Source organism: Salmo trutta, chromosome 9, assembly GCF_901001165.1.
Source record: "Salmo trutta chromosome 9, fSalTru1.1, whole genome shotgun sequence".
NCBI classification, from domain to species: domain Eukaryota; kingdom Metazoa; phylum Chordata; class Actinopteri; order Salmoniformes; family Salmonidae; genus Salmo; species Salmo trutta.
In genome coordinates, this window is record NC_042965.1 from 40344932 (window position 1) to 40360530 (window position 15599).

General features: G+C 43.9%; 1 protein-coding gene across 7 annotated transcripts in view; it reads left to right on the forward strand.

Moving 5' to 3' along the window:
* Positions 1-15599, forward strand: part of LOC115200550 (uncharacterized) — a 44776-nt gene that overhangs the window by 17713 nt on the left and 11464 nt on the right. For 6 of the 7 annotated variants that reach the window (XM_029763696.1, XM_029763703.1, XM_029763700.1 and 3 more), the window contains 7 exons: positions 3529-7077; positions 9025-9183; positions 9843-9985; positions 10235-10367; positions 12562-12806; positions 13268-13364; positions 15402-15498. In XM_029763696.1, the coding sequence (XP_029619556.1) occupies positions 3529-7077; positions 9025-9183; positions 9843-9985; positions 10235-10367; positions 12562-12806; positions 13268-13364; positions 15402-15498 (4423 nt within the window). The remainder of the gene's footprint in view (positions 1-3528; positions 7078-9024; positions 9184-9842; positions 9986-10234; positions 10368-12561; positions 12807-13267; positions 13365-15401; positions 15499-15599) is intronic. The other variant, XM_029763699.1, reaches the window with a different exon arrangement.

Consider the following 15599-nt stretch of genomic DNA (forward strand, 5'->3'; position numbering starts at 1 on the left):
TGTCTGAGTGTTGAGCTGTGACCCTGGCTATCTGTAAATTAAAAAAAACAAGAAAATTGTGTCGTCGGGTTTGCTAAATGTAAGACATTTTAAATTATTTATACTTTTACTTTTAATACTTAAGTACATTTAAAACCAACTAGACTTTTACTCAAGTAGGATTTTACTGGGTAACTTTTACTTGAGTTGTAGTGATGTAGGGCTGCTGTAGTGATGTAGGGCTGCTGTAGTGATGTAGGGCTGCTGTAGTGATGTAGGGCTGCTGTAGTGATATAGTGATGTAGGGCTGTAGTGATGTTGGGCTGTAGTGATGTAGGGCTGCTGTAGTGATGTAGGGCTGTAGTGATGTAGGGCTGCTGTAGTGATATAGTGATGTAGGGCTGCTGTAGTGATGTTGGGCTGTAGTGATGTAGGGCTGCTGTAGGGATGTAGGGCTGCTGTAGGGATATAGTGATGTAGGGCTGTAGTGATGTAGAGCTGCTGTAGTGATGTAGGGCTGCTGTAGTGATGTAGGGCTGCTGTAGTGATGTAGGGCTGCTGTAGTGATGTAGGGCTGCTGTAGTGATGTAGGGCTGCTGTAGTGATGTAGGGCTGCTGTAGTGATGTAGAGCTGCTGTAGTGATGTAGGGCTATAGTGATGTAGAGCTGCTGTAGTGATGTAGGGCTGCTGTAGTGATGTAGGGCTGTAGTCATGTAGGGCTGTAGTCATGTAGGGCTGTAGTCGTGTAGGGCTGTAGTGATGTAGGGCTGCTGTAGTGATGTAGGGCTGCTGTAGTCATGTATGGCTGCTGTAGTGATGTAGGGCTGTAGTCATGTAGGGCTGCTGTAGTGATGTAGGGCTGCTGTAGTCATGTAGGGCTGTAGTGATGTAGGGCTGTAGTGATGTAGAGCTGCTGTAGTGATGTAGGGCTGTAGTCATGTAGGGCTGCTGTAGTCATGTAGGGCTGTAGTGATGTAGGGCTGCTGTAGTCATGTAGGGCTGTAGTCATGTAGGGCTGTAGTCATGTAGGGCTGCTGTAGTCATGTAGGGCTGTAGTCATGTAGGGCTGCTGTAGTCATGTAGGGCTGTAGTGATGTAGGGCTTTAGTGATGTAGGGCTGTAGTCATGTAGGGCTGCTGTAGTCATGTAGGGCTGTAGTGATGTAGGGCTTTAGTGATGTAGGGCTGTAGTGATATGCCTCCCTGTGGCTCAGTTGGTAGAGCATGGTGTTTGCAACGCCAGGGTTGTGGGTTCGTTTCCCACGTGAGGCCAGTACGGGGGGAAAAAATGTATGAAATGAATTGAAATGTATGCATTCACTACTGTAAGTCGCTCTGGATAAGAGCGTCTGCTAAATGACTAAAATGTAAATGTGATGTAGGGCTGCTGTGGTGATGTAGGGCTGCTGTGGTGATGTAGGGCTGCTGTGGTGATGTAGGGCTGCTGTGGTGATGTAGGGCTGCAGTAGTGATGTAGGGCTGCTGCTGTAGTGATGTAGGGCTGCTGCTGTAGTGATGTAGGGCTGCTGTGGTGATGAAGAGCTGCTGTAGTGATGTGGAGCTGCTGTAGGGATATAGGGATGTAGGGCTGCTGTGGTGATGTAGGGCTGCTGTAGTGATGTAGAGCTGCTGTGGTGATGTAGGGCTGCTGTAGGGATATGGAGCTGCTGTAGGGCTGCTGTAGGGCTGCTGTAGGGCTGCTGTAGGTTGGGCTGTATTGGTTGTAGGGCCGTTTCTATCACCTCCTGTCTCTCTCTCTGTCCAATACATATGAAGACTGGTTCTCATAGCCCCCTGTAGTACAGTCATGTACTCTTCCCTGTACTAGTCCCCATCATAGAACTAGCATTACTAGAACGGATATTCTTAGCATTCTCCATTGAGTGTACCCACCAATCAAATCACTTTTGGTCAGGCCTCCCGAGTGGCACAGTGGTCTAAGGCACTAAAGATCTGTGCCACTAGAGATCCTGGCCGGCTCTGTCGTAGCCGGCCGCGACCGGGAGACCCATGGTTGCGGCGCACAATTGACCCAGCATCGTCCGGGTTAGGGTGAGGGTTTGGCCAGCAGGGATGTCCTTGTCCCATCACGCTCTAGCGACTCCTGTGGCGGGCCGGGCGCATGCGCGCTGGCACGGTCGCCAGGGATATGGTGTTTCCTCCGACACAGTGTGGCTGGCTTCTGGGTTAAGCAGGCATTGTTTCAAGAAGCAGTGCGGCTTGGTTGGGTTGTGTTTCAGAGGGCCCTCGACCTTCGCCTCTCCCGAATCCGTACTGGAGTTGCAGCGATGAGACAAGACTGTAACTACCAATTGGATACCACGAAATTGGGGAGAACATTTAAAAAATATACAAAATAAGCATGAAAAAAAATCAATATTGGTCAGGGCTTTGTCGTTTCTAGTGATTCGATTTCTATGGTCCCCATACAGACCTGGCCACCAGAAGAACCTCTCCTCCTCCTCCTCGCACCCAACCAATCCCAGAGGTCCTGAGGAGAAGGAGTCCGCTCTATGTCCCCAACCCTGATCCAGAGGTACAAGGAGAGGACAGTGTTGCTATTAGTGACAGCGAGAGTGACGAGACCGTTGACTACACAGGAGAGGTTTTTTACATCTCGTCGGACGAAACAGAAGACTGGACTCATGAAACCACGCTGGAGTTCTACAGAGAGGGAGCTGTGAGGAGCAGGGAGGACTCTGGTTGAGCTGAATTATAGCTTGTTGTTGTGTTTTGTCTATGACATCACATTTGTTGTTGTTTCGTCTATGACATCACACTTGTTGTTGTGTTTCGTCTATGACGTCACACTCGTTGTTGTGTTTTGTCTATGACATCACATTTATTGTTGTATTTTGTCTATGACATCACATTTGTTGTCGTGTTTCGTCTATTGTCCCAGTTGAAACTGTAGCAAAAACCTTTCTCAGTCTTGTGAATGTTGATCATATTGGATTCAAAGGTTTTTTAAATTAATTCAGTTTTATCTTGTGTTTAGTTTTTAAGGATTATGTGCATGTTTGTTGAGTATATTTTCTCCAAGTTATTTTTTCACAAAGAATACCTTTAAACATTTTTGATGTGTTAATATGTTTGTGACATTGGGATAATATATTGTATAATTTGTATAATTATTTTGTAGAGTAGCTACAGTAGTAGCTGGTACAATTAAATAATTTTTGGTAAAAGTGTAACAAAGTATCTTATTTATTTGTAAGCTCACGTTCAACGTTTCTCCTTCTAATGTATCATAATACTTGTTCACGTTAAGAGATCATCCTGAAATTATAAAGTGCTAATTTGCTATTAAAGTTGACATGTTGCTTCGTCAAATGGTGGCCATTTTCTGCAGTTAAACACAACACTTGACACCTACAATGCTTAACCTTTTTCCCCACTCCTGAACGGCGGTGATAAATTCATTGTTGGACAGACTTATTATTAAGGTGTTCTGCACCATTTGAGATGCCCATCCTGTAGGGGTTTTTTGGTTCTACCAAACCATCTATTATTATTATTATTTTTTTAATTAGGTGTTTTGTGCTCAAGTTGCAGGGGTCTTGGGAGAGAAAGAGGAGCCTCATGGTGATGGCTCTACTGGTCCAAACCGTCCACTACCTTCTGTCCAGGATGGGACGCGGTCTACAGCACCAGCTATGAAGAGGAACCTGGAGGAACAGGCAGAGGAAGAAGACTCAAGGCCTAATCACGCCATTTTATCAGACACATCCACACCTAGAAAAGTCATTAAACGCATCACCACCAAACGGAAGGATATCTTTGATTTGCTCCTGCAGAGCAACCCGTTTGACCTGGACAGTGTTCTATTGGCGGCCCAGACAGGAAATGGTCAGGCGACAACAGGAAGTCTTCATGACTCTGTTGATTCGGTTGTGTTGAGAAGTCAAAGCGCAGGTTTCCTGCTGGAGACAGCAGATTTCAAAGGAAAAGAGGAAGGAAAGGAATGGAACACAGAAAAGCAGGAAATTACAAAATCCTCAGAGGAGCTAACTCTAGCTCAAGATGGGAATCTCTCCCAGCATACTGACCACTGTCAGAGCCAGAGAGAGGAGATAACTCTAGATAGGAATCTCTCCCAGCATACTGACCACTGCCAGAGAGAGGAGATCACTCTAGATAGGAATCTCTCCCAGCATACTGACCACTGCCAGAGAGAGGAGATCACTCTAGATAGGAATCTCTCCCAGCATACTGACCACTGCCAGAGAGAGGAGATCACTCTAGATAGGAATCTCTCCCAGCATACTGACCACTGCCAGAGCCAGAGAGAGAAGACTACTCTAGACAGGAATCTCTGCCAGAGAGAGGAGATCACTCTAGACAGGAATCTCTCCCAGCATACTGACCACTGTCAGAGCCAGAGAGAGGAGATAACTCTAGATAGGAATCTCTCCCAGCATACTGACCACTGCCAGAGAGAGGAGATCACTCTAGATAGGAATCTCTCCCAGTATACTGACCACTGCCAGAGAGAGGAGATCACTCTAGATAGGAATCTCTCCCAGTATACTGACCACTGCCAGAGAGAGGAGATCACTCTAGATAGGAATCTCTCCCAGCATACTGACCACTGCCAGAGCCAGAGAGAGGAGATCACTCTAGATAGGAATCTCTCCCAGCATACTGACCACGGCCAGAGCCAGAGAGAGGAGATCACTCTAGATATGAATCTCTCCCAGCATACTGACCATTGCCAGAGAGAGGAGATCACTATAGATAGGAATCTCTGCCAGCATACTGACCACTGCCAGAGAGAGGAGACTACTCTAGACAGGAATCTCTGCCAGAGAGAGGAGACTACTCTAGGCAGGAATCTCTCCCAGCATACTGACCAGAGCCAGAGAGAGGAGATCACTCTAGATAGGAATCTCTCCCAGCATACTGACCATTGTCAGAGCCAGAGAGAGGAGATTACTCTAGACAGGAATCTCTGCCAGCATACTGACCATTGTCAGAGCCAGAGAGAGGAGATCACTCTAGATAGGAATCTCTCCCAGCATACTGACCACTGCCAGAGAGAGGAGATCACTCTAGATATGAATCTCTCCCAGTATACTGACCACTGCCAGAGAGAGGAGATCACTCTAGATAGGAATCTCTCCCAGCATACTGACCACTGCCAGAGCCAGAGAGAGGAGATCACTCTAGACAGGAATCTCTCCCAGCATACTGACCACTGCCAGAGCCAGAGAGAGGAGATCACTCCAGACAGGAATCTCTCCCAGCATACTGACCACTGCCAGAGAGAGGAGATCACTCTAGATATGAATATCTCCCAGCATACTGACCATTGTCAGAGCCAGAGAGAGGAGATCACTCTAGATAGGAATCTCTCCCAGCATACTGACCACTGCCAGAGAGAGATCACTCTAGATAGGAATCTCTGCCAGCATACTGACCATTGTCAGAGCCAGAGAGAGGAGATCACTCTAGATAGGAATCTCTCCCAGCATACTGACCATTGCCAGAGAGAGGAGCTAACTCTAATTCAAGAGGGGCATCTTTCCCAGTATACTGACTACACATACGAAGCAGGGTTCAATCTAGGTGAATATTTCAATTTTAACCCAACAACGAGTGCTGACGGATACCAACACAATAACACTACCTGGGCAGAGGAAACCAGTCAAAACCCTGACCAGAATACATGTCCTGAAGCCTTAGTGCGGCTAGCTGGATTGGATGCCACAAGAAACAGCATCTCCACCGATAAGTCAAAGGTCACCCTCACCCACCGACCTGCTCGGCCAGAGATTGACCCCATGGACAACACCAGATCTGCGGTAGAGGTTGACCTTAGCCTAATGGACCAGGATGACACCTGCTGTACCCTTATAGACAACGTCTTACTTGTTGAACACCTGTCCCTGTCCAAAGCACCTGTCCCTTTGGAAACCACCGACGCTGTGAATGCCTGTGTGGCTGGGACATCATCTCCATATATTGATGATCAGTGTAAGCTAGACAATGGTCTCCTGTCCAAGGAAGACTTGGAGGAGCAGTGTAGCGTGTCTCTTCTTCCACCTCATTCAGACGTTACAACAACAATACACCTGGATGTCACAAGACAAGCTTCCATTGTTGACGAGAAGCAGACACAACCAGTAGAGGCACCATCAGCGATGAAGGATGATAATGATGAATATCTTGGCTCTTGCAACACTAGCTCACCATCTCTCCTAGTGGCTGAGGAGCTCCACGGCACTGTGGGGATATCAGAATGTGCAGAGACCAATATCGATACACTGTTTATGCAGAGAGCAAGTCAAATCCCCAAAGCTTCTCCCATTGGATCAGATGTTGGTTTACAAGCCAACCTGCTAAAATGCACTGGTCTCCATCTCCAGCTGATTGGAGACAGACTGGAGAGAGAGACCACGGCTGCTGTGACTGGTAGAGATGGTGAGAGATGTCATATTGATGGTGGACATCGTGAGGGAGGCTCTGTAACACACAGAGAGTCTAGAGACCCGGATGCTTCTTCTACTGACAAGACTTTGTATTCGGACAATAAAGACAATGGTGCTGACAGCTTCGTTGACTCTGACTGCACCGTGGTCTCTGAGCTGGACCAAGCGGAGACAAAGAACAATGATCTGGGACAAGTTGAAAAGGAGGAGGTGGCAAAAGCTCATGTTCAACTTGATTCAGAAGCGACAATTGTTTCCATCCAAGATCAAGTGAGAGAAGTAGAAAACCAAACCCCCGGGGCTGAAGTTGAGACTTTAGATACATTAATAGATTACTCTGAGGCGTGTGAGATTAATGGTAATGGATATACTACTACTGTAATGGAAGACTCCACTAGCCTGTTACCCGCTTTAGATAGCTGCCAAGCTAAAGACGGTGTGAAGGAAGATGAACCAGAGATGAACACTATGCAAAGTGATACGGGCAGCGCCAAACGGCACAACAGCTGTAGTCAACACAAGAGGAAAGCCAAGAGCAGTAGAGCCAGACCTGGCAAGAGGCAGGCCAAGCTGTTGTTGAAACCAAAGCCAAAGCCAAACCCTTGGGCATCGCAAAACATCAGTACTAGTTACACAACAGGTGGTGCTGATACCTCGTCTAGTTCAGGTATTGGAATATTGTATTTATGAATAGATTCACTTTTTCAACATTGTTCATTTGATTCATAAATACAGTCAGGTCCATAAATTGTTGCACATTGACCAAGTTATTATTATTTTGGCTCTGTACAAATCCACACAATGGATTTGACTATCAAGGTTGAGATTAAAGTTAATTTGAGGATATTTACATCCAAATCGGGTGAACGGTGTAGGAATTACAGCACTTTTTATGTGGTCCCCACAATTTTAGGGGCTCAAAAAGTAATTGGACAAACTAACATGATCATAAATTAAATTGTGACTTTTAATACTTAGTTGCAAATCCTTTGCAGTCAATGACTGCCTGAAGACTGGAACCCATAGACATCACCAGATGCTCGGTTTCTTCCCTGGTGATTCTCTGCCAGGCCTTTACTGCAGCTGTCTTCAGTTCCTGCTTGTTCTTGGGGCGTTTTGCCTTCAGCAAGTGAACTGCATGCTCAATTAGATTCAGGTCAAGTAATTGACTTGGCCATTGCAAAACATTCAAATTCTTTGTCTTAAAAAAGTATTGGGCTGCTTTCGCAGTATGCTTCGGGTCATTGTCCATCTGCACTGTGAAGCGCCGTCCAATGAGTTTTGAAGCATTTGGCTGAATCTGAGCAGATAATATAGCGCTAAACACTTCAGAATTCATCCTACTGCTTTTGTCAGCAGTCACATCATCAATAAATACAAGGGAACCAGCTCCATTGGCAGCCATACATGCCCATCCTATAACACTACCTCCACCATGCTTCACAGATGAGGTGGTATGCTTCGGATCATGAGCAGCTCCTTCCCTTCTCCATACTCTTCTCTTCCCATCATTCTGGTACAAGTTGATCTTTGTCTCGTCTGTCAATAGGATGTTGTTCCAGAACTGAACAGTTTTTTTTAGATGTTGTTTGACAAACTCTAATCTGGTCTTCCTGTTTTTGAGGCTTACCAGTGGTTTACATCTTGTGGTAAACCATCTTGTTTACATCTTGGTCTTCTATTGAATGTTGACTTTGACACAGATACGCCTACCTCCTTGATGGTTTTCTTGATCTGGCCAACTGTTGTGAAGGGGTTTTTCTTCACCAGGGAAGAACAGTTGTTTTCCGTGGTCTTCCGGGCCTTTTGGTGTTCCTGAGCTCACCAGTACGTTGTTTCTTTTTAAGAATGTACCAAATAGTTGATTTGGGGCTCCCGAGTGGCACAGCGGTCTAAGACACTGCATCTCAGTGTTAGAGGCGTCACTACAGACCCTTGTTTTAGTCCAGGCTGTATCACAACCGGCAGTGATTGGGAGTCCCATAGGGCGGTGCACAATTGTCCCAGCGTCGTCCGGGTTAGGGTAGTTAAATAAATAAAATACGTTTGGCCACACCTAATGGTTTTGCTATCTCTCTGATCGGTTTGTTTTGATTTTTCAACCTAATGATGGCTTGCTTCACTGGCAGTGACAGCTGTTTGGCCTTCATATTGAGGGTTAAACAGCAACAGATTCCAAATGCAAATGTCACACTTGAAATCAACTCTAGACATTTTATCCGCTTACTTGTAAATGAACTAATGGGGGAATAACACACACTTGGCCATGGAACAGCTGAGCAGCAAATTACTTTTGGTCCCTTAAAAGAGGGGACCACATATAAAAAATGCTGTAATTCCTACACCGGTCACCTGATTTGGATGTAAATACCCTCAAATTAAAGCTGGAAGTCTGCTGAAAGTTGGCATACAGAGCCAAAATGATAATAACTTGGTCAATATCCAAATATGTATGGCAAACAGATAGTAAAATAAAATAGTATATCAAATAGAACGTCTTACATAATTCTTTGTCTATGACTTTCCCATTGTTGTCACCTTGATCAATCATATTTTATTTATATTTCATACATATTTTATTTATATGCTCATCTTTCTATCAATGTTTTATCAGTAGGTCCCATGCCTGACACAAAGATTCCCTTGAGGAATCTCCACAAGAGAAACGGTATGGGAGAGAGCCACCTTCACCTGGCATGCAAGAAAGGAGACCTGGCTCTAGTGAGAGGCCTTCTGGAAGCAGGCCTAAATGTCAATCAGATAGATCACGCAGGTTTGTAACAGACCAGACTATTATTGTGCTACCAAGCAAAAAGGCAGTAACTGCTCATAGCGTGGAACTGATAAATATGGCTTTTATTTACCTTGGTTTCACAGTTACTGCTAACATGACCCCCGTTTTCTCCAAAACACAATACATTAGAGGTAGGATACTTGTCCACATGATTAAGCATGTATTTAATGTAGCAAAAAAATGACATTAACTCATTTTTGACCAAATTAGTAATTACTGCCTTTTTGCTTGGTAGGGCAATATAGACTATTTCATTTTTATTCACCTTTATTTTTAGCAGGGGGTCATTGAAACCAAGTCCTTTTTTTTTTCAAATGAGCCCTGCACAATACAAACACACATCAATAGAAAACTATCAAAATAAAATATTACATTTACAAAACATATCTGGTCAGATCCATGGTTGCTTTCGTTCCCCAGTACAGTACTTAAAAATGACAACCATTTCATATAAAATCAAACTGATCCCCAGCATATCCCCAATATTTTTTGGGGAAACCAGTCCTCTTTTACTATTGTTTTAGCGTTGTGTCTTTCTCTATGTCCATTAGTTACACAATCCTTTTATGCTTTTATCACTGTTTGTAAATGACAACGAATGCTTATAATGCATCGTAACCTGCCTGTGTGTGTGCCAGGCTGGACGGCGCTGCATGAGGCCAGTGCTGCAGGCTCCGAGGCTGTGGTCAAGGAGCTACTGCAGGCTGGGGCTGATGTTACCAGTAGAGGTCTGGAGGGCCTCGCTCCTCTACATGATGCTGCTGCCTCAGGACACTACAAGGTACACTACATACTCTGATTGATACGATTGACCGACTTTAGTGACTCACACACGTTGATTATGATGTACTGACACTTGGATGTGTATTGTATGCCTGTTGAGAATCAAACACCAAGTTATTCCCAACTTCATGTCTGAATATATAGTGCCCTTTATTTTTGTGAATAGTGTGTTTTTCATCAACATTTCTATCAATATTGTTTGATAATGTGAGGCTGAAATGTCATCCCCCCTCGTTGAGACCCTCAGGTAGCGCAGCTCCTTCTCCAGTATGGCGCAAACCCCCGAGACAAAAACGCTCTGGGCCAGACCGCTGTAGACCTAGCCTGCCACGACGACATCAAACAACTCCTCTCCACATTCCCAGGCCCTTTTGTCCAACGTGAGCAGCCTAGCGATGCACCTAAACACAAGTATGGGTAGCTGCAGCCCAATATGGTGAACAGAGTATGGGCCAGTGTGTGTGTCGATAGAAGTGGGTGTATGGAAAGCGAATCAACTAATTGGGCAGATTTGTTGCCACTCAAGACAGTTTTGCGTTGCTGATCGGGTTGCACGACAAGTCAATAAGCCAGCAACCAGTACACCGGTGAGACCTGAGATCTGACCTTAATACCCAGTAGGAAGCTTGTGTTAAAAATATTTTTTTTTATTGCAACCTCTTTGCAATAAGGAATTGAGACCAAAAGCTCAAGAGAAGTTTCAAGTGTTTAAAACCAAGGATACAGTCAGTTGAGCGCATACATTTAGAAAGATCACAACACATTTTATACTCTTCCCAGCTAAACATTTTATGACCCCAATGAGTTTCCCTCCTTTTCCCTGTGGAATGTCCATGGTCCTCTCTTTGTTTAGCCAGATGTCAGAATCACAACCCCTCCATCTTCTGTTCTCGGCCTGACCCTGCTCTCTGATCCGAGGCAATTTCCTCTTATCTGATTAGGTCAACCTTTTTAAATTAGCATCCACACAGTTTCATGGACTAAACTCCATTAATACTCACAGTAATCATTCACTAAACAGGATACAAACAAACTACAGTTTAACATGAAACATGTTACATTTTAACAGAATCCATCACTACCTACCTGGTAGCACGGTCATGTGGCCGGCGGTAGCTAACGTGACCATGTTTTTCCCTCCCATGATTTTATTTCAAGTAGGGCAGCAACCTACACAATAAATAATTAATATTGTTAACCATCCAGATGTCACTTTGACACATGCACAGTCTACTCAAACGGCAACAACACAGGGACACAGTGCCCTATGCTCCCGCTTGACAAGCACTACTGTCCGGCAATGGCGTGGGAAGTAGCTACCTAGTATCAAGGTGACGGTTACAGTAAGCACACGCATACAATGCATGAAGCAACAGTACACCCATCATCAGTGCTTTATAACTGAAAATGTAAGATTATTTGTGTAAAATCGAACAGTGAAATGCGACTCAGACTCATCCAGTAGTCTCAATCTCTCGTGGTATGCTAGCTCAATGTTATGTATGGTAGTGGAAGAAGAAAAAAAACCCACAGCTTAACAAAACCGTCTAACCCAGGGTTTCCCAAACTAGGGCCTGGGCCCCCATGTTTTGTTTTAGGCCCTAGCACTACACAGCTGATTCAAATAATCAAAGCTTGATGATGAGTTGGTTATTTGAATCAGCTGTGTAGTGCTAGAGCAAAAAACTAAATGTGTTGGGGGGGGGGGGGGCAGGACAGAGTTTGGGAAACCCTGGTCTAACCTATAGCAGAGCGCTTTCGACACACCCACTGCTATCCACACATCCATTACTTTCCTTTCGACACACCCACTCGCTCATAATCCGGTCACCATGATGAGTAGCAGCTACCCCCTTCTCTCTGTAACCAAGGTACATAACATTCATCTTTTGCAGACCTGGTTTCAAATACTATTTGAAATCATTTAAAATACTGTAGCTGCGCTTGATTGAGCTTGCCTATTGCAATGAAACCAATAGAATGATTTCAAATAGTATTTGAACCCAGGTGTGTAAGAGGCACATTCCCAGCCTGCCTCTCCTGAGATATTTATAGTACAGGCCACGATGCTGCAATATTGATTAGAGGGTACGTTGACGAAAAGTTCAATGGGATATTTTTAGGCCTCAGATTGACAGGCTGGAAGTGCTTTTTTTAAATTTGTTATCCTATTCGGCTGTTACTGTCCAGATTTACGCATTTGTTATCAGTTGTCAAAATTGACAACATCACTTTTTTGATCATAAATATAATATTGATTTAAGATGAGACATGGATACACAACACTCTTTACAACATGTACATAAAGAGCAGGGTTGGGGTCAAATGAGGTCAGTCAATTCAGGAAGTTATTGGAATTTAAAATGTAAATCATTTTGAGTATTGAGAAGTCATCGAAAATGTATTTTAAAAAAAAACAACATTTTACAATAATTAAGTAACAATATCAGTTTACTTTTTGTATTGACTGTCTTCATTTTGAATTGACCCTGATAAAGAGACATAGTGTTAGCTGCAACTCTTAACAATATCAGTTGTCCATGACCTGAGAGAATGTGGTATGTATTCATTCAGGAAGTTCTGCGCCCTCTGAGAGGCCCTCTGAGCGTTGTGGTGTCTCTAGGTCTGGGTCTGAGGGTCGCAGCAGAAGGAAGCCAGTTGTCCCAGCCCGTCTCTGCTGTGAAGGCGACTGGGAAAGGCACAAAGCCAGACACACAGGTGTCAGGGATACAGACAGAGACGGACAGCCAGGAGACGGAGAACCAGACAGGCAGCCTGGTGACATTCAGCCCAGACAGAAAGACAGCACCACTGAGACAGTAAAAGCTAAATACAGTACACACCTCTGAAAGTTGGAGAATAAATACTAGTTTAACATTAGAGTTAGTTCTTTAGGAATTTCTTTGAGAGAAAAAGAGAATATTTGAACGAGTACAACATGTTTTAATGTAAGAATTATCTAGCATTGGGTTGGATTCTGTGTCTAGTCTAGTCAAATCAAAGTTTATTGGTTGTGCACACAGTTTAGCAGATTTTATAGTGCTTGAAGCCAAATGCTTATGTTACTAGCTCCTTACAATGCAGTAAAATGTCAACAAATACACAAATAATCAAAATTAAAAATAAATAAAACATCTTCAAATGTCAGAATGAATCCAATTAACCCACATGGCACTGTAACAGTAATCCAAATGCAATTTAGTCAGCTTAAAATTAGTCATTAGAAAATATTGGAACATTGATATGTATAATAAGATCCCCTTTTATGTTCTTTCTCTAGCTGTATCCCTCTGAAGCTATAACTACGGCTCTGGAGGATGTGGAGCGAAAACAAGAGGAAATGTCAACCTGGAAATTAAATAAGTCAGAGGATGCAGGTAAAACAGCCGAAGGCAAACTTAAGGAGGCTTGACAATGACGCAGAGACACTTTCATTGAGTATTGGCTTGAAATCACACACCACAAGGATTGAATAGTCCTTCAAAATGTTCTCTCACACAAACCTCTCCTGATATGTCTATTTTATGTTTATTCAACAATAGTTCTGGCGGGAAAACAGGGCTCATATCCACAAAACGCCATAAGTGATAATAATAGATACATTTTACTCTCATAGGTACAAAGAAAAGCTATACGTGAAGCCTCTTTAGTCATAAGAGTCCACTAAGGTCAACAGATGTCCTCATGAGCTGTCCTCATCATTTCAGAGTGACCAGCAGCTGTCTGGATAATAGAACAATGTAGTGAGTCAGTGGGACCTGCTCCACATGCAGCTGTCTGGATAATAGAACAATGTAGTGAGTCAGTGGGACCTGCTCCACGTGCAGCTGTCTGGATAATAGAACAATGTAGTGAGTCAGTGGGTCCTGCTCCACATGCAGCTGTCTGGATAATATAACAATGTAGTGAGTCAGTGGGTCCTGCTCCACATGCAGCTGTCTGGATAATAGAACAATGTAGTGAGTCAGTGGGACCTGCTCCACATGCAGCTGTCTGGATAATAGAACAATGTAGTGAGTCAGTGGGACCTGCTCCACATGCAGCTGTCTGGATAATAGAACAATGTAGTGAGTCAGTGGGTCCTGCTCCACATGCAGCTGCTTAAATTAATGTTTTGATATTTCGCTCTGTCACGTGTGCTCCCTCTCCAGCCTCTAGGCCACAAGGCTGCTGATTATTGCGCACACCTGTCACTATCATCATGCGCATCAGTGCCTAATGACATTCACCTGGACTCCATCACCTACTTGATTACCTGCCGTCTTTATGTCACTCCCTTTGGTTCCTTCCCCAGGCGTTATTGTTTCAGTTTCGTGTTTCTTTTGTATTATGTTCCGTTTTATTTATTAAATGTTCACTCCCTGTACAGCGCACATTGTTATTTATGGATTGATCTGTAATCTTTCATGCAACAGTATCTCTTGCTCTTTATTGTAAGGGGTGCGTAACTGGTAGCAGGGAAGTCAGACGCAGGAGAGCATAGTAAAAAATAGTAAAACCAACGGCATACGAAATACAAAATATGGGCACAATAACCCGACGTGCACCAGTCAAACAAATGTGCACAAGCACTTACAATAAACAATACCACACAAAGACATGGGGGGAACAGAGGGTTAAATACACAACACATAATGAGGGAAATGAGACAAAACAAATGAAAAATGGATCGGCGATGGCTAGAAGACCGGCGATGTCGACCGCCGAACACCGCCCGAACAAGGAGAGGCATCGACTTCGGCAGAAGGTCGTGACATTTATAAAGATTCCTACATTGGGCATACCTTCAAATTGCCCAATTTATAGGCATCTAGATGGCTTATGTTAACTTTGATGAAAATGACAGACCTTTCAAAAGTTGAATACAACTTTATCAGCAAGTGACTTGACACCTACTTTGCCAAAGCGATTTAGAGTTGTTCAACGGGAGTGACGAGTGTGTTATGTTAATATTGTCAAAATTATGCTTGTAACAACCTTCAGAATTGGTTAAAAAATATGCAAAATATGCAAAATATGCATGCCAACATATTAGGCAATTAAGAGTAGGCAAAGGGATGGTGTCAGGCGACAATTATTTCAAATGTTTTACCATTGCAACATTTGATGTACAGTCACATTCACCGGGGTTCTCTGGAGCGTTGGTTATTCCACATGCTTGTTACAATGTCAATGAGCGACATCACTATCTTTCCTTTGCGCTACCTCAAACTGTCGTGATTATCAGCTGAGATAAACTTTTTAGGAGTTGATTTTACTCCTGGCTCAGAGTTTGTCAGAGCACTGGCTTTAACATCACCCCAAAACCTACGCTGAGCTGGGAAGTTTTTGTTGTTGTAAAAGAGGTTTTAACATGATTCCTAAGAACTTTTCTGTGACACCTCACCTACTCATTTGTTTAAATTTCCCTGTAGACAAATTGACGATGGCGCTATCAGAGATCCAGAGTGTTTTGAATGTCGTGCTGGAGAAGCAGCAGGCAGAGAAAGATTACCTCACCAAGAAGTACAGGTCTGGAAACAACACTGCTTCCTATTGCTTCACAACATCTTGAGTTTCAAGTTTATCACGTTTTGTGTACACACACACACCCCATCCACACACACACACCC